This window comes from Podarcis filfolensis (genome assembly GCF_964270895.1).
Source record: "Podarcis filfolensis genome assembly, chromosome: 10".
In the NCBI taxonomy this organism is placed as follows: Eukaryota; Metazoa; Chordata; class Lepidosauria; order Squamata; family Lacertidae; genus Podarcis; species Podarcis filfolensis.
Window position 1 is genome coordinate 59,652,600 of NC_139612.1, and position 18,631 is coordinate 59,671,230.

The following is an 18,631-nucleotide window of genomic DNA, read 5'->3' on the forward strand; positions in this document are numbered from 1 at the left end:
TAATGGTCAGGGATCCATTTACCTAACCTTACAAGAGGCGAGTGGGCAGAAGGACTAAAGTCCCCACCAAGATTGACTGAGGCTCTGAAGCACCATCACACACACAAAAAAAATAACAATCTGTGATGGTTGCGGTCAAGACCAGTTGATAAAATGGGAAGGACAAGTGCAGTCCTAACCCAGCATGGCTCTGCAGAAGGAGAAGCCAAGCTGACTCGAGAGCGAATGTGTGTGAAAAGTAATGGGTGGGGAAGAAATTTGAATCAGTTCCCATTTAATGGTGATTCCACCTCATTCGGTATGAGGCAGCTTCCTATGTTGTTCCTGTGCTTTTGAAAGAAATACCTCAAATCTAAAGCCAGTCCAAAGGAGCCACCACACGCTTTCTCTTTTAGGGTTACAACTCTCCCCAAGAGTACATTGCCACCCAGGGGCCACTGCCAGAGACGAGGAACGACTTCTGGAAGATGGTTCTCCAGCAGAAGTCGCAAATCATCGTCATGCTCACACAATGCAATGAGAAAAGAAGGGTATGTATGTGTGGAAAATCCTCCAAGCCTCTCGAAATCTGCAGTGGATCTACGTTCCCTCTTACCCAGAATTCTGTTCTCGGTTACAGTCATTCTGAATTCCATAGTCCTCATAAATAGTGTTAAGGGGATAATCAAATATACACTGCCTCAAATCATGGAGGTTCTATTTAGTCGTCATGGCTAATTTGTATCAATAGAACCGCACTCCATTAATTTTACTAATATCTATTTATTTTATTTATATCCCATCCATTCTCCCAAGAGTTCAAGGTGATGTACATGGTGAGAACCAGTGTGTCACAGTGGCAAGAGTGTCGGATTGGGACCTGGGAGACCAGAGTTCAGATCCTTACTTGGCCATGAAGCTCACTGCGTGATCTTGGGCAAGTCACTGCTTCTCTGCCTAACCTACCTCACAGGGTAATTGAGGAAGGGGAGAAGAACCATGTATGCCTCCTTAGCTATTTTGAGAGAAAGGTGAGATACAAATGCAATAAAACAAGTAAGCAGTCCTTCCTTGTGCCTGTTTTATCCTTAAATCAGTCCTGAGAGGCAGCTTGGTTTGAGAACCTGTAATTGGCCAAAGACCACCTTCATATGAGAGTCAGGATTTGATCCCTGCTGTTCCAGGTATTGTCCAGTGCTCTAATCACTGCACCACAGTGTCACTTTAAAGCCATCTAATCTATTGACCCATCACCACATTTTGTAGAAGTGATTTCCACTGGGTTAGAGTTACGCATGGCCTGATGTGCTTCCTCTTTTTCTGACTGAAGCCCCCTGCCACTCAGTCTCATTGAGGGCCTTCGTTCTAGTACTACGAAATGCACAGACACATATATTTTCTCCACTATCTCCAAAACCATTCATACTTCTGATGTAGGGACATCAAAGCAAATGTTAGCTTCCCGCAGCATGCAGTTTACTGACTCCCCGGGGAGCGGTTCCCTTGTTATAATAGGGAGAAGATTACATTCACATCTTATCTCCACATTATATGACATGCTTTCCCTTACGTTCCATGTGTAATCAGGTTTACGGAAAACGTACAATGAAATACAGCCCTCAGTAATCACATTGCTACACATCAGAGGTCAAACCTTTATAGGGAATAGACTCTGTGTGGTTTTTTTGTGTGTGTGTATGCGTACTTGCCATGCACAGTACATGGAGCTGGTTGCAGAATTCAGCTTCTAAAAATTCTTTTTTTGAAGAAAAAACCCACCTATGTTTCTAGTCCTTAGCAGAAATTGTGTGCATATATTTTTATACACACATGCACACACAAAGTTGGCATCTTTCTGTTTTGAGAGGCAATAGAGTGCCTCTCTGGAGGTGAAGTCAAATTGCTACATTAGCAGTACCAAAGTGACCTATCAGGGCACAAGCCTGGGCAGTCTGTATGGGGGTCCTGGGCTGACCAGACGACAAGACCCCCCCTCTCAACCTTACTGATAGGGTTCAAAGGAAAGCAGAGCAATACGTTTGGCACCAGCTTGGCTTCAGGAGTTGCCAGAAGGAGGCATAAAAGGCAACATCCAATCGTCTTAGGGACTCTGCTCTGGATTTGTGTAGAGTTTATTCCTAAACCAGCTCCATCTGGTACGCAGACTGAGACCCTACCTGCCCGCGGACTGTCTCGCCAGAGTGGTGCATGCTCTAGTTATCTCCCGCTTGGACTACTGCAATGCGCTCTATGTGGGGCTACCTTTGAAGGTGACTCGGAAACTGCAGTTAATCCAGAATGCGGCAGCTAGACTGGTGACTGGGAGTGGCCGCCGGGACCACATAACATCGGTCCTGAGAGATCTGCATTGGCTCCCAGTACGTTTCCAAGCACAATTCAAAGTGTTGGTGCTGACCTTTAAAGCCCTAAAGGTCCTATATACCTGAAGGAGCGTCTCCACCCCCATCGTTCAGCCCGGACACTGAGATCCAGCGCTGAGGGCCTTCTGGCGGTTCCCTCATTGCAAGAAGTGAGGTTACAGGGAACCAGACAGAGGGCCTTCTCGGTAGTGGCGCCCGCCCTGTGGAACGCCCTCCCTTCAGATGTGAAGGAAATAAGCAGCTATCCTATCTTTAAAAGACATCTGAAGGCAGCCCTGTTTTGGGAAGTTTTTAATATTTAATGCTGTATTGTTTTTAACACTTGATTGGGAGCTGCCCAGAGTGGCTGGGGAAACTCAGCCAGATGGGTGGCGTATAAATAAGAAATTATTATTATTATTATTGAAAAAACTATGTTTCTATTCCTTAGCAGAAATTGTGTGCATATATTTTTATACACACATGCGCACACAAAGTTGGCATCTTTCTGTTTTGAGAGGCAATAGAGTGCCTCTCTGGAGGTGAAGTCAAATTGCTACATTAGCAGCACCAAAGCGACCTATCAGGGCACAAGCCTGGGCAGTCTGTATGGGGGTCCTGGGCTGACCAGACAACAAGACCCCCCCCTCGACCTTACTGATAGGGTTCAAACGAAAGCAGAGCAATACGTTTGGCACCAGCTTGGCTTCAGGAGTTGCCAGAAGGAGGCATAAAAGGTGCCATCCAACTGTCTTAGGGACTCGGCTCCAGATTTCTGTAGAGCAGGCATCCCCAAACTCGGCCCTCCAGCTGTTTTGGGACTACAACTCCCATCATCCCTAGCTAACAGGACCAGTGGTCAGGGATGATGGGAATTGTAGTCCCAAAACACCTGGAGGGCCGAGTTTGGGGATGCCTGGTGTAGCATTTACTCCTAAACTCCTTTGGATTTGGGCTTAAGCTACGATGCTTACCAAGGCTTTGAAAAGTTTTCCTTGACTCTTTTTCTTCCAGGTGAAATGTGATCACTATTGGCCTTTCACGGAAGAGTTGGTTCCTTATGGGGACATCACAGTGGAGATGCTGTCTGAAGAAGAGCAATCGGATTGGGTCTTTAGGAATTTCAGAATCAACTATGTAGGTCAATGTAAAGGGTTTTTTTGTTTTTACTAATGTTGTTAGTCCTGCAATGTTTGGATCTAAATTCAAACCTCTTGTAAACACAACCCTTTTCTTAATAACGTGTATCCATAGTGGGCTGGCTTGCCCCATATATACCCCTGCCCAGCAATTGTGGTCTTTAGATGGGGCCCCGCTGAAAGTACTGCATGCCCCAAAAGTGCACATAGCTTATACTAGAAACTGGACTTTTAGTGTTGCAGCTCTAGGCCTCTGGAATAGATTGCCGGCTGAAATTAGCCGTGATGTTTTAGGCACTTACTGAAGACGTTTCTGTTTAAGAAGGCTTTCCTGGAGGTTTGACCCAGTCATTGATGAAATACCAACTGGGCATCAATGGGAATGGCTTTATAGTTTTTGCAGTCTGTAGAAATGGGTTTAATTGTTCTTGGAATTTGTATTTTATTTTTCATTTTATCTTGCGCACCTCTTTGAGGGCCTTAGGCTGTGAAGAGGTTTATAAATTTGCAAAATTATAATAATGATAATAATTTTGGGAATGTTTATTTTAAAGCAGCCAATCTTGAGTAGGGCCCTGGCTGGGGTTGGGGTTGGGGTGCTTTAATCCTTTACTCCTGCTGTTGCCCCAATCTGGATTTCCAGGGACTGTGACTTTCATCAGGAGGTAAATTCCAATGGCTACCTTTCTCACCTTTCAAAACGTCCCTGGCCTGGGGTTGGTGGTCACTGATTTATAAAGGCAACGGCTGCTAAGCACCACTTTTCTTTCTCTTTCCCCCAGGCCGATGAGGTGCAGGATGTGATGCATTTTAATTACACGGCTTGGCCTGACCACGGAGTCCCCCCCACAAACGCAGCAGAAAGCATCTTGCAGTTTGTACAGATGGTCAGGCAGCAGGCAGCAAAAAGCAAAGGCCCCATGATCATACATTGCAGGTGAGCCTCTCCTCTCTGCCTAGAAGACATTAGCAAAGCAAGAGGCGGAGAAGGTTGTTGCAATGCCTTTGAAGCGCTCACAAAGATGACTGTGCAATTTGTTGCTTATTCTTTCATTTAATTGTTAGTATTGTTATTGTTTCATTTAATTTTTTTAATTAAATTAAAATTAAAAAAAACAATTTAAAACAAATTTTAATGAAATTTTACATTTTTTAACATCAAAATATCATAACATATATAAAAAATACCATCCCCCAATTTCCCCCTCCCCTCCACGACTTCCCTCAGTTTCCACTTCTGGTTTTTTGGCATATTCTCTCTCGCTGCTTATTGGTTATTTCTTATTCTTTAATATTTTTTAACACAAATATTATTATTCTCTTATCATTTCAACATCCTCATTCTATTTCCTAAATTTATTTTGTTAATTGCAAGTGTTTAATCAAACCCTGCAAATGAGTCCATTTTTTTACATTGATTCTGTAAACATGACATGAATGGTTCTCAGTCTTTCTTAAAGTCTCTATTGCCCTTGTCTTGAAGTCTTTCCATTAATTTTGCCATTTCAGCGTCTTCCATCTGTTTTCCTTGCCATTCTCCTTTAGTTGGTATTTCAACATTTTTCCATCTTTGTGCTAGCAATATTCTAGCCACAGTTGTAGCATACAGTGGTACCTCGGGTTACGAACAGTCCTGCTTATGAACGCTTTGGGTTATGAACGCCACAAACCCAGAAGTTCCCAGGTTGTGAACTTTGCCCCTGGATATGAATGCAATCCGCTTCCAGGGACACGGAAGGCCTATGTAGGGAATGCTCACTTTGGGTTAAGAACGGACTTCCAAAATGAATTAAGTTCGTAACCCAAGGTACCACTGTACATGAAAAGTTTTTTCTTCCCTTTTGGCAAATCTTGACCTGAAATGCCTGTAGGTTTTTTTTGTTTTGTTATTGTTTCATTTATGAACTGCTTCCCAGGAAACATCTGAAAGAAGCTTCACAATGAAGAACATAAAGTTAGCCCTCTGCACATAGCTGTCAACGTTTTCCTTTTTTTCAGGGAAATTCCCTTATTCCGAATAGGATTCCTTGCAAGAAAAGGGAAAAGTTGACAGCTATGCCTCTGTAGCATAAATAATCTCCTATGATGATGGTGGTGGATGTTTGAAATATGAATATTGTTTCCCAAAATGGGGCTGCATTTCAAGCACATTCTCACTTAGGGATGAGGGATAAATTTGATGGGATTTACATGTGAAGGTGAACCTACGTAATATGCACTTTTTTTTTTTTGCAAGAATACTAGAACTGAGACACAGCCATCTTTTAAAATGTATGCTTCTCTGAATTTTGCAATGCAGCCCTGGGTTCAAAAATGCATTGTTTTAGGGCGGAATTGATTTGCAATTCCCCCCCCCCCCATATATTAAGCGAAATCTCATAGAGGAAAAACTTGCCTAATAAATAAAATTCATTAGAGCTTTTATTTGGTTTTATTTTGCAAACTGGTGTGAAAAAAAACAAACTGACGTTGAAATGTGGGTCTTCAGTCTGGATAAATGAGCAACAAAAAATGGATAGAAGTGCCCATCCCTATTCCCACTGCTCCCCTCTGTTTTGCAGTGCCGGCGTGGGACGGACGGGGACTTTTATAGCATTGGACCGACTCTTACAGCACATTCGGGACCACGAGTTTGTAGATATATTGGGGCTGGTGTCTGACATGCGGTCCTATCGGATGTCCATGGTACAGACAGAGGTAAGACTTTCAGCTGTGTTCCCCCCTCAAAAAGGGGTGCATTTATTTGTTTTGTTTGAGGTATTTATACCCTGCCAATCCTAGGGGGCTTTCAGAAAGTTAAAATGACCATAACTACCACCACCACCCAAACAATTGAAATTTAGCAACATGGCAGAGCAGCATCAAAGCAATCTGCAGAAGTGAAACAAGCACAAAGCCACATGAAGGTCTGAAAAGCCTGAGAAAGTTTTTTTAAGTCCTTGCCTGCCATTGAAATGACAACAAGATCGACACCAGGTTGTTGGTTATTTTGCAGATTAGTTGCGCTCCAGAAGGGGTTCTGGGGAGACCACACATTCAAGAAATGCAGAAGTAACTTTTGTGTGGTTTTAATAACAAAAACAAAAACTCCTTTTACACTAAATTACATTATATCAATAAGTGTGACCCATTCGCCAGGGTACATGCTGCTCTTTATATACTATACCCAATTGCTGACACAGTTTAATTAACACAACAGCACCTGCTATACTGCTTCACAGCTGTAAAACTAGGTCATGTTATTTCCTCTGGCCTTTAAAGAGATACACATCTTGTGAAACAATAATGAACCTTAAAGAAACCATTCGACACAGCTGAGCCTCCCGGAGGAAGACATTCCACACTCGGTGCCACCACTAAGGAGACCCTTTCTTCTGCAGCCACCTGCCCCACCTCAGGTGTGTGCCCAAAGAAGGAGCTCGACTGAACACCTTAGCATGCAGAAGAAGAGCTGTGCAGGATGAAACCAAAGACCCATTTATCCAGGATTCTGTTCCCACAGTGGCCAACCAGGTGCCTCTGGGAAGCCACCTGGAGGCAGGGCTGGAATGGAGACAGTGTCGGCCTCACTCGAGGGCAGCAGGCTAGCTTAGGGGATGCAGGAGAATCCTCAAATACTTGGCCACCCTCACTCACAGCTCTGCCTGCTGCCTGCTCACTGCCTGCTTGAATGCTGCAGCAGCAGTAGGCATCATATGGACACAGCAATGCATGTGCATAGACACAAGAAGAGCCTACTGGATCACAGGCCAATGGTCCATCTACTCCAGCATCCTGTTCTCACACTCTCGGACTACAACTCCCATCAGCCACAGCCAGCGCAGCTTTAAGTACAGAAGTGGATCATAAGTTGTCTAGGGCTGGTAGGCTTTATAGCCCCAAATCTCTGGAGGGCGCCAGGTTGGGGGAAGGCTTGCATCACTTAAAATCATAAATTGTAGAGTCGGAAGGGACCCTGAGGATCATCTAGTCCAACCCCCTTCAATGCAGCTGTCCCATATGGGAATCGAACCTGCAACCTTGGCATTATCAGCACCGTGCTCTAACCAACTGAGCTATCCAAGCTGAACTGTGTGGTATGTGGAGAAGCACCTCCTTTCATCTTTCCTGAATCTCCTTCAGCTTCATTGGATGACCCCAGTTTCTAGTATTATGACAGCAAGGACAAGAGGGTGGGACTTCTCCGCTTTCCCACACCATTCTTAAATTTAATGGGGACGCGGGTGGCGCTGTGGGTTAAACCACAGAGCCTAGGACTTGCCGATCAGACGGTCGGCGGTTCGAATCCCCGCAACGGGGTGAGCTCCCGTTGCTCGGTCCCTGCTCCTGCCAACCTAGCAGTTCGAAAGCACGTCAAAGTGCAAGTAGATAAATAGGTAAATAGGTACCGCTCCGGCGGGAAGGTAAACGGTGTTTCCGTGCGCTGCTCTGGTTTGCCAGAAGCAGCTTAGTCTTGCTGGCCACATGACCCGGAAGCTGTATGCCGGCTCCCTCAGTCAATAAAGCGAGATGAGCGCCGCAACCCCAGAGTCGGCCACGACTGGACCTAATGGTCAGGGGTCCCTTTACCTTTACCTAGCATGCCCTCCTCCTTACACTCCTTTTTCCTAAAGAGCGTTCAATATTGCAACCCTTTCTCACCGGAGTGTTGTTCCAACCCCTTGATTATTTTGATCGCCACAATTTGTTTTGCCCCTTTTCCAATTCAGTAATATCCTTTCTCATTGAGGTGCAGTGATCAGAACTGTACACAGTATTCCCAGTTTATTTTATTCTCAAACCCTTTGCTTAATGATCTATAACATGGGCAGGTTCGTGCAGAGATGAGCAGTTTTGCGGGGGTCCCAGTCTCAAGCTCTTGAGGTCTTTAAAGGTCAAGATGAGCACTCTGTATTGAAGCCAGAAACAAATTAGGAGCCAGTGTGGTTGGCCTGATGCGATCACAATATCTAGTCCCAGTTAACAGCCTCAAACTTAGGGATGGGGGAAATTGGATTGATTTCACATTTAAAAGGCAAATCTACCCAATTCACTTTCTAGAAACCATACGCAAATGAAAACACAGCCATCCTGTGAAATTCACTCGTCTCTGAATGTTGCGATGCAGTCCTCCAGTCAAGTGATATGTACGAAAATGCAGAATATTGAAGTGTGCCTAAAGGGGCATTAGTGAAAATAGCATACCATAATGTTTGGCATTAGGGAAAATTGTTTTAAAAAATTGCAAAGAAAACAATTGTATACTTGGAGGAATTTGAACTGAAGCACTGATGAAATTTCCTGAAGACTCTTAAAAATAATAATCACAAAGAAATGTGGAGAACTCAACTTGAGAATGGTAAAATGAGAACCAAAGAGAAAACTAAACTGACAGATTTCCGCATCCCTGGTGTGTATACACCAGGCCTTTCTGACACGCTGTACCTCTCTGTGGAGCAGATCAGGGTATTGTCAGGTGAGCTGCTGTTCCTTTCCCCCCCTTATCTATGCCACCCACTTGTTTGCATAGTGGCGCTCAATTAGCTTTCCTCCAAAGTGCCCACGCACTAGTGACTGCCAGCTTCTGTGCAGTTTCCGAGTTCCTGCTGTTTGCCAGCTGGCCTCTCCTCCTGTTCCATTGGCAGAGCATCGCTGCATCCCCCCTCTCTGTCTCTCATGCACAAACACAGCAGACTGCAGGGCTTTGTAATGCTTCAGCAAACCGGATCTGGATTAAAGAACACCCCCAACTCGTGCCAGTATTTAACACTCAGGAGCAGGATATGATGAACTAGTTGCCAGGGGCTGGAGTGTCCAGGGAAGCGGGGAGGGAGTCAGCAAGCAAAGGAGGAACCACAAGATTTAATCCTCTATATAGGCTTGGGATATAGGACCGTAAATGTGGTCCTCCAAGCCTCTCTGTCTGTCTTTCACCAATGCTACCCCGGGTTATCCTTGATTGCTTTTACCTGGAAAGCATCCTTGAGCTCTCATAATGCCTTTGAAATGAAACTGTGCTTTCATCCTGTCCTTTCAATTCTGAGCTTGCTGGCCCAACCTCTGAAGTAAGCAGGTTGACCTACCTGCCCATGACATCTGCTCCTGAGCTATTTGGTTCAGCAGATCTGAATGGTTCACCCCACCTCTGTTCCCTCAAAATAATAATACAGTGGTGCCTCGCAAGACGAAATTAATTCGTTCCGTGAATTTTTTCGTCTAGCGAATTTTTCGTCTTGCGAAGCACGAAATCCCATAGGAATGCATTGAAAATCAATTAATGCGTTCCTATGGTCAAAAAAAGTCCAAACAAAGCCAAATTTGGTACAGCAAGAGTTTATTAAGTGCTCTTTAAAGTCACACATACTGTAAAGAGCATTTCAAAATTCAAACCCAGAAATTTTTTAAAAAACAGCAGAGTGGCCCAATGGTCACAGAAAATCATAAAAACGCAGAAAAAAAACACACAAGCTTCCAGATTCTTGCAAACCCCTCCCCCACTGTTCCCCCAGCCACCCAGCACACAGAAATTCAAATCCAGATTTTTTTTAAAAAAACAGCAGAGTGGCCCAATGGTCACAGAAAATCATAAAGATGCAGGGGGGAAAAACAAGCTTCCAGATTCTTGCAAACCCCTCCCCAACACCAAGTCCTTGAATTGCAAACACCCCAACCCAAAATCCAACCCCCCCCAAAAAAAGTTTTAAAAGCTTAACTTACCAAATGGCTGCAAAAGAAGTTTTGGAAAAGCTTCAAAAATCACCAAAGTCTTTAAAAACCTCAAAAAAGGCTACTATGTACACTGCGTTCTATGAGTTGCTCCTCAAAGTCAAGTCGCAACTGTATTAACGGTGTTAAGAAAAAGGAAACAAACTTGCAAGACGTTTTCGTCTTGCGAAGCAAGCCCATAGGGAAATTCGCCTTGCGAAGCAGCTCATAAAACGGAAAACCCTTTCGTCTAGCGAGTTTTCCGTCTTGCGAGGCATTCGTCTTGCGGGGCACCACTGTAATAACAACAACAACAACAACAACAACAACAACAATAACAATAATAACAATAATAATAATTTATTACTTGCACTAAATCCTTCTGATTGGGTTGCCCTAGCCACTCTGGGCGGCTTCCAACAGAATATAATGGATCAAAATGAAACATCAAACATTAAAAGCTTCCTGATACAGGGCTGCCTTCAGATGTCTATGGAAAGTCGTATAAATAGTGCTTTTCCCCCCTAGAAAAATAGGTGCCAGTACTCACCATGAAGTTGTTACAGTAAGAGCCATGCTTTTTAACAACAACAAAAAATCGGAGCCAGTACTGAGTATCCCCTGGAAAAAAGCACTGCGTATAATTATTTATCTCTTTGACATCTGATGGGAGGCCATTCTACAGTGCAGCTGCAACTACCGAGAAGGGAACCAACACATGGAATTGGGCTTGGAAATGGGAGTCAATGTAGATCCTTTAGGACTGGTTTTATATGGTCCCAGTAGCCACTCCCAGTCTAGCTGCCTCATCCGGATGAGTTGTAGTTTCCAAGTCACCTTCAAAGGTAACCCCATGTAGACAGCATTGCAATAACCCAAGTGGGAGATAACCAGAGTTGGTAGACAATTGTCCTGGACACAGAATAATCTTGTACATTTCCGAGCACAATTCAAAGCATTGGTGTTGACCTTTAAAGCCCTAAACGGCCTCAGCCCAGTATACCCGGAGTGTCTCCACCCCCATCGTTCGGCTCGGACACTGAGGTCCAGCGCTGAGGGCCTTCTGGTGGTTCCCTCACTGCAAGAAGCCAAGTTACAGGGAACCAGGCAGAGGGCCTTCTCAGTAGTGGTGCCTGCCCTGTGGAACGCCCTCCCATCAGATGTCAAAGAGATAAACAACTACCTGACGTTTAGAAGACATCTGAAGGCAGCCCTGTTCAGGGAAGTTTTTAATGTGTGACATTTTAATGTATTTTTAATCTTTGTTGGAAGCCGCCCAGAGTGGCTGGGGAAACCCAGCCAGATGGGTGGGGTACAAATAAATAATAATAATAATAATAATTATAATAATTATAATTATTATTATTATTCCCCTCCATGGACAGCTGTGAGTGATGGAAGCTTCAGGAAGTGAGAATCCCCCTGAAACTCCTATGCAGGGGGAAAGTTTTGCAAAAACTCTCCCCACAAAGTATATTTCTGATCGTGTGCCTCTTTCTCCGCACCATGAATGCTCTTTAAATAACCAGACTTGAGCATGCTTTCTGGTTTGGCACTTCCAGGGAAGAACAATTCTGCCTCTTTTAATTGTCCCTCCATTGGTTCATTTCCGAAAGAGAGTTGATCTGAGGGAGGGGAAATACTTCTGTTAACGGCCACTAGATGTCAGTGCGCTTTAAGGAGCTGGAAGCCAACCAGCCTTGGGAGGGTTGTGAATGTTTCCGCAGAAAACTTGAAACCACACTGTGCTCACCACTCACCTGGTCTCAGGTTACCTTCTGAAGTGGAAAATGAATTGGCTATGCTCACCGCATCACTCTCAAGCCTTCTGGGTGAAGCGAAGGCCAATGCTGCCTGCAGATAGGAAAAAACTGGAAGCCTGCTTTTCAAAGGAGTCTCTTGGACCCTGACAAGGCTGGTCACAGAACCTGAAATGCTCAAACGAAACCTGCCATGAAAGTCATGAACATTCATTTATATATTTCTTGCTCCCAACTGTCCCAGAGAAGCTGATGTCATTTCTGGGATCCATCAGGATCAAGAAGACTGCTTTTAGCACATGCGTAATGGGTGTGGGTGGCTGGGTTCATAAACCAGATCCCACTGGATGTGATAGACTGCCTTTTGGTCTCTCTCTCTCTGCAGGAACAATACATTTTTATTCACCAGTGTGTGCAATTAATGTGGCTAAAGAAAAAGAAGCAGTTCTGCATCAGCGACGTTATATATGAGAATGTCAGCAAGTCATAATTCCAGGCCAGGCGGTGAGTCCGGGGAGCTTTCTTTGGCTTTCATGCTTGAGTTTTGACTGCTCGCTCAGGAGCAGCTGCTGTCATAAATATTAAAGCCCCAGCCTTTTTATTTATTGCAAGGACCATGCCTTGAAGCCAGATACTCCCATCCAGCTAGCATATGGCAAACGGGTTCTGCACATGGAGTGCTGGCTTGATGGGTCCTACCTGTGCTTGCAACGTAAGAGGCTCAGCTGCTAGAGCTGCCCATTCACAGCCAAGTTTAAAAATAAAATGGTAGTGCCAAACGCAACTGCTTGGGAGGAGATGCAGAGCTGGATTTCAACCAGTGGTGATCGGTATCCATTGGGCAGGGTGCAAGGCAGGAGGCCAACAGCAGGTGGAGCTAGAGCCGTTAGGCTGTATGCAGCAAAATAGAATCAGTAACACAAGGATTTCTGCTTGCACTATGTGTCCCTCTGCTCTGCAGTAAGGGAGCATTAATAATACTTAATTATCTACACACACACACACACACACACACACACACATTAATCTGCAAGTTGCTAACATGTAAGGATATAAATAGGGGTGCACATCTGAATATGCATCAGGATGCTCTTCCCGTTCAATGCAAGGCAGAGAGCCTGCATCTTCCTTTGAAAATGTATCTCCAGTCTATATTATTTGCTCCCAGTCCAGCCAGGAATATGCCTGCCTGAGCCCTGCTTACATGCGCAAGTTTCTGAACTGCGTCAGGGCAATTGTGATGACATGCGTGCAGAGTTTTCAGCTGCTGTGCTCTGTAAATACAAAGTGTTACTAATGTTAATTGATCAGTGGGTGCCAATTTGAGTCAGTGGGTCTGAAAGTCAAAGGGACTGTTTATTTACCGTATTTTTCACCCTATAGGACGCACTTTTTCCCCTCCAAAAATGAAGGAGAAATGTGTGTGCGTCCTATGGGGCGAATGCAGGCTTTCACTGAAGCCTGGAGAGCGAGAGGGGTCGGTGCGCACCGACCCCTCTCGCTCTCCAGGCTTCAGGAAGCTATCCCCCCAGCCCGGCAAGCTCCGGGAGCGATGGCGAGGTTGCGCGCAACTTCGCCATCACTCTCGGACCCGTTCTGGGGGCTGCACAACCTCGCCTTCACTCCCGGACCCCCAGCCCCGAGGCTAAAAACGAAGCCAGGACAGCGAGCGGGATCCATCCCGCTCGCTGTCCTGGCTTCTTTGCTCTTTGGGGCTGGGGGGGTGGGGAATAATTTTTTTCCCCTTTATTTCCCCCCCCCCCCCGAAAATAAGTGCGTCCTATGGGCCGGTGCGCCCTATAGGGCGAAAAATACGGTATTTCTGGGCCTTGTTTGGCTCCGGGTGTGATCCTGCAATAAAGAAAGAAAAAGAGAAGTAAAAGTGGCTTTCCCCTTTCACAGCGAGGAATTAGCTTTTGGAAAACTTACCTTACACTTTCACCATCACCACAAAAGGGAGCATATGGTTTTTTGTGGTGTGTTTCTGTGTGTGTGTTTTCGCCTGCTAGGTGGAGGTCTGAGCACTGCCAGCTTGTTCTTCTGTGAAATTGGTATTTTGTTATACCCGCAGCCGTTTCTTAGATTTCCAAATTTCTTTCGTTCATTTGTGAACCGCTTCCCACAAAGCATCCCAAAGCGAAAACATGAACCGCAAGAGCATAAATAAAATACAATCTCCATGTTGCCCAAGTTAAATTATAGACAATCAGTGCAAAAGCATTTCACTGATTTGATGACCCTGCTATAATATTTGCTCATTTGATGGCTCATTTTTAAAACTAAGGCTACAATATCTTTCTTTCTTTCTCCGTTGCAGGTTAGAACATGAAAGACATCCATCTTCCCTTGCTTCAGATTTTAATTCTCTCTGGGGGTTTTTGTTTTGTTTACTGTTTTATTGATTTGCCATGGACGACAGTACCCATGGACAAGTGAAAAAAAAAGAAAGACAAGATTTCACATCCAGGAGCTCTGGGGAGACATAGCCTTAAGGAACCTGCAGTGTCTTGTAATGGACTATTTTGTTTCTGTACCTTTTTTTTAGACGTTTATAACACTGGACCAAATCCAACTCCGTGCTTCAGGAAGGTTTTCTGTCTTTCTCTTCTTACAAACCCTCTCTTTATTTATTTTGTAAACACGCAGGTTGGGCTTGAAGGTTAAGGAAAGTGCAATATTCAAGGCTCAATCCAAACGACAGTGAGCTTTCAAAGTGTGACTCTGGCGAGGTCTGTCAAAGGCAGGGCTAGGGTATTGGATGATACCTCATTAGCATGGAGCAAGGGACAGGAAGACTGTGAATCTCGGGGGAAGAAGATCTTGGGATACTACTGTCTATGCTCGAGAGGAACCTTCAAGTTGAGCCGTCCTCATAAAACAAACTGGCTCAAAGCTAGGTGGGAAGAAAACAGAGGAGGTGAGAAAACTTCACTTCACAGCCAACGTTTTAAAGATTGACTGAGACGACAGAACAGAGATCAATGGTGAAATTTCACAGCGCTTTGAGAAGCTCAGGAGATCAGTGCATCTCAGCAGAAATGTCTTCTAGCCTGCTCAACCAGCCTGTGTTATGGATAGAGGGGAAATGAATCCTGTGCGCCTGGATCCGGGGTGGAACTGTGAATGGACACAAAACAACCACTTTGGGTGACGAGTCTGGTCCAAATGTCATCCCTATCCCCATTTAGTAGGAGCCTTTGCTGCCTGTTCCTTCTCCATTGGCTTGGTTTTGTTTTCTGTGTAGTCGCCCTGTGTAAAAAAAAACCAACGAAACAAAAACAACACAAAACTAGGAAGTTTGTCGATGTTGTGGGAAGGGAAGTAAAGTGCAGTGGTAAACACACGTCGGTGGTGTCCAGTGGCCTGAGAAAGGTGCAGAAGCGAGGATTTATCTTAGCATGCTAGGCACATTGAAATGACTGCTTTGCTCCTCATTGCTGCCCATGTATGCCGCTCATCAGTTCCCTGCAAGCCATTTATTCTGGAATCAGTAGTGCAACTTTTGGCAACCTGGTGTTTTGGACTACGTTTCCCATCAGCCCCAAGGCTGGGCTGGCTGAGACTGATGGAGGACATAGTGCAAAACACTCGGAGAGCAACCAACTGAGTTAGGATAACACAGCACTTCTTTTCTTTGGGTTATTGTACTGATTAGGTGAGTCATACGTTGTGACAGGAATGCTGTCTGGTTGAGCATTGCTGGCATTTTCTCATCTGTGCCCCTTTTTATTTGACTTCTGTTTGACGGAAAGCTTCTGAAGGGATTGGCTCTGGAACTACTGGAAGCAAAATATAATACCCAGGAGGTGGGCTGAGTTGAAAGAAAGAACTAAAAAATGCTCACATTTGCAAAAACAGCGCAGTTTCAAGGAGTATGGCAGTGTGATGCAGTGGTTAGTGAACTGGATCAGGACTGTGAGGATAGCATGTGTATCAGTGTGGCAGGGGGTGAAACCCACCTGGGCCAGGTTGAGCTCTTTGCAGCATAGGTGAGATGGGAATGGAATCCCCTAATATGAATATCTGGAGCTTTCCCCACCTTAAAGGTGTTCAGGTGGGAAGGACCAACCAGAAGATTGTAGGCAGCCTTTCCCCTTAAATGGTGTGAAAACATGAAAGCTGGGGTGGGATTTGTGGCTGCCATGGACTGTCCAGTGCCAATGTACCTACCAACCAGGATGCCGAGGAAAGCCCTGAGGTTACAAGTTGGGAAGAAATGTTGCAAGTTGAGGATTTGGGGTGGAGGAAGTCAATGAGTGGTGGGGCACCAGCTTGGCATGCAGAATGTCCCAGGTGGACTCCCCAGCATCTCCAGGTATGAGTGGCATTGTCCCCTGCCTGAAATTCTGGAGAGGTGCTGCCAGTCAGTGCAGTCGGTACTCAGCTGGACCAATGTACATGGTATGAGGCAGCTTCCAATGTTCCTAACGTTGGGTATGGGGGGCATTCAGCCACCAGCCAGGTCTCCATGGTGGAGGCCATCTGAGGCTGAGCAACACAGAACCAATATGGTGTGATGGGCAAGTGTCTCAAATGTAGATAAGGCTTATGTACCCAATTACCTGCTCAGACAGAAGCTATTAAATGGTGTAAGAGCTACTGAAACAGTTTGAGAATGGGTGGGTGCTTATTTTTGCTGGGTGACTGCAAGAGAAATCACAGCTAGAGAACTTGTGGTAGCTGCCTGCATCTGAAGCTTAATTCCCATTGCCTGCCACATTAACAAACACATTTTAAAGCCCTTCCCCAACTCCAGATTTTATTTTTTATTACAAGTGAAGGGTGAACAGAGCACTGCCTTGCTACTCTCAGTCCCTGCAATAGATTTGTGGCAGGCAGTGGGCCAAATCTTTTGAGTACTTGTCTTGGAAGTGCCCTTAAACTCTGCGGCAACCCCACAAGTTCAGCTCTGTTCCAGCACCATCCACCTCCCTCCATGGAGCTCTTCTGGCCAAGCCCATCTGCTTTTCCAGAATTTGTGGGCGCTCCTACAGATTTGTTTCTCTTGACTGACCAGCTTTCACAAGGACAGAGCATGGGATGTCACAGAAGTATGCCAGAGGCCAGCTGATCTCAAAAGGCTTACTACTCCTAGGTTTTTGGACTATTTACTTACATGCTGATGATCTAGCTCAGGAGAGCTGTGTGTTTGTAAGCAGGTTTCTAGGTGCTTATTAGGAAACCCAGGTGCCAATCAGATGTCTGGTAACATTTCAGATATGGTTTGCCACAGCTCCCATCATACCTGACCACTGGTCCTGCTGACTGTGGCTAAGTGTAGCCAGAGTCCGACAATATCTGAAGAGCCACAGGTTAGCCACCCTTGAACTAGGTCTTGCTTCTTATGGGATGTGCATTAAAAAAAAGCGCCCATGTCATCACAAGCAGTCAGGCTTGCATGTCTTTGAAAAGCATGACTTAGATGAGGGTGCTGTCCTTTAATCTGCTCAGTTAAATAAGCAGACTAGTAGTGTGATCCTGTACATGTGAATAAAAATTAAGCAGGCTTAGGATCAGGGCCAAAGGGCTCATCCTCACATCTGCTTGCCATGTGCCTAGAAAGCATGGGGCTAGTGGGTCTGAGTGCTTTCCCCCCTGCTCTGCTTCTTTCTAGCTCTAAAGCGGAAAAGAAATGGCCGTCTGCAAAAGAAGCAGCAGCAGCCCGATTGTAGTTTGCTCCATTTGAACGCTGAAGAGTGGTTTTCCCCAGGCGAAAGCAGCAGGACAAGGGGGGATGTGGATAAAGCCTAAGTCTTCAGGGTACAGGGTCTTTTTACTTCAAAATGACCTTGCGCCCCCAAGATAGCCAAAAACCTACCAACTGTATTTCTGTAGAGCCATGCGACAACGTAAGCGCCTCCTTGATTGCCTCTAAAGAAGCAATTTTCACGGGTGTTCACAACATGACAAACTTCCTCTGAAGCAAGTCCAGGTTTCGGTATAAAATGCTCTGTGGAAGCAGATCACACAGCACAGGCAAGTGTGACACAATGTTTTGCAAAGTTGCATTTTGGGGGTACCAAAGGAAAGGAAGAAAAAACCTCAGGCCATGTTAGCTTGCGTTTTGACCACACATACAAAAAGAGGGGGGGGGGGAGCAGGCATTTTTGTAGTTGATGATACGCGCACTGAAGACGAGCTATGAATGTGCCATGCTCTCATTGCATACCAGCAGTCCCAGAGACCAGCAGTCCATCTGTCCTGGACCCGAGGACAGTGATTTCTGTGTGCCTGACCAAATCCTGCACCTCTTTCCTGCCCGCTGTCCCACTTTTTGGGGGTGCACACTTCCAAAATGAGATAAAAGCTAGCAAGCTGCCAGAGTTCAGACTCAAAACCAACCGTTAGCATCGATTCAGGATTTTGATCAGCAAGTTATTAACACAAAATGTTTGTGTGAACTGTGTGCGAACTCTCACAATGCATAAGGGGGATCAGTGTTCAAATTTTACATAAAGAGGTGATGGGGTTTCAAACCTGCAGGTAATTCATGTTCTCTGAGCTGGATGTTCTTTGCTCAGAAACACCAGAAGCTGGTGTTTGGAAAGGGGAGTGCGCTTTGCACATGCTCAGGAGGTGCATTAGGAGCTCCTGGCTGAATCATGAAATCAAAAACCTGGTTGTCAGGAAAGTCTGGGTGTGCATGGTTACAGATTCTTACTGCTTTGCTCAAAGCATCTGGATTTGGGGGGTTTAAAAAATGATACTG

At 45.3% G+C, this 18,631-nt stretch overlaps 1 protein-coding gene across 3 annotated transcripts in view; it reads left to right on the forward strand.

The window, feature by feature from the left end:
* The window catches only part of PTPRO (protein tyrosine phosphatase receptor type O), a 121,510-nt gene extending 106,247 nt beyond the window's left edge, over nt 1–15,263 (forward strand). For all 3 annotated transcript variants that reach the window (XM_083572585.1, XM_083572587.1, XM_083572586.1), the window contains 6 exons: nt 396–530; nt 3,354–3,476; nt 4,261–4,415; nt 6,040–6,175; nt 12,308–12,426; nt 14,240–15,263. In XM_083572585.1, the coding sequence (XP_083428711.1) occupies nt 396–530; nt 3,354–3,476; nt 4,261–4,415; nt 6,040–6,175; nt 12,308–12,412 (654 nt within the window). In that variant the 3' untranslated portion in view covers nt 12,413–12,426; nt 14,240–15,263. The remainder of the gene's footprint in view (nt 1–395; nt 531–3,353; nt 3,477–4,260; nt 4,416–6,039; nt 6,176–12,307; nt 12,427–14,239) is intronic.
* The last annotated feature ends 3,368 nt before the right edge of the window (nt 15,264–18,631 follow it).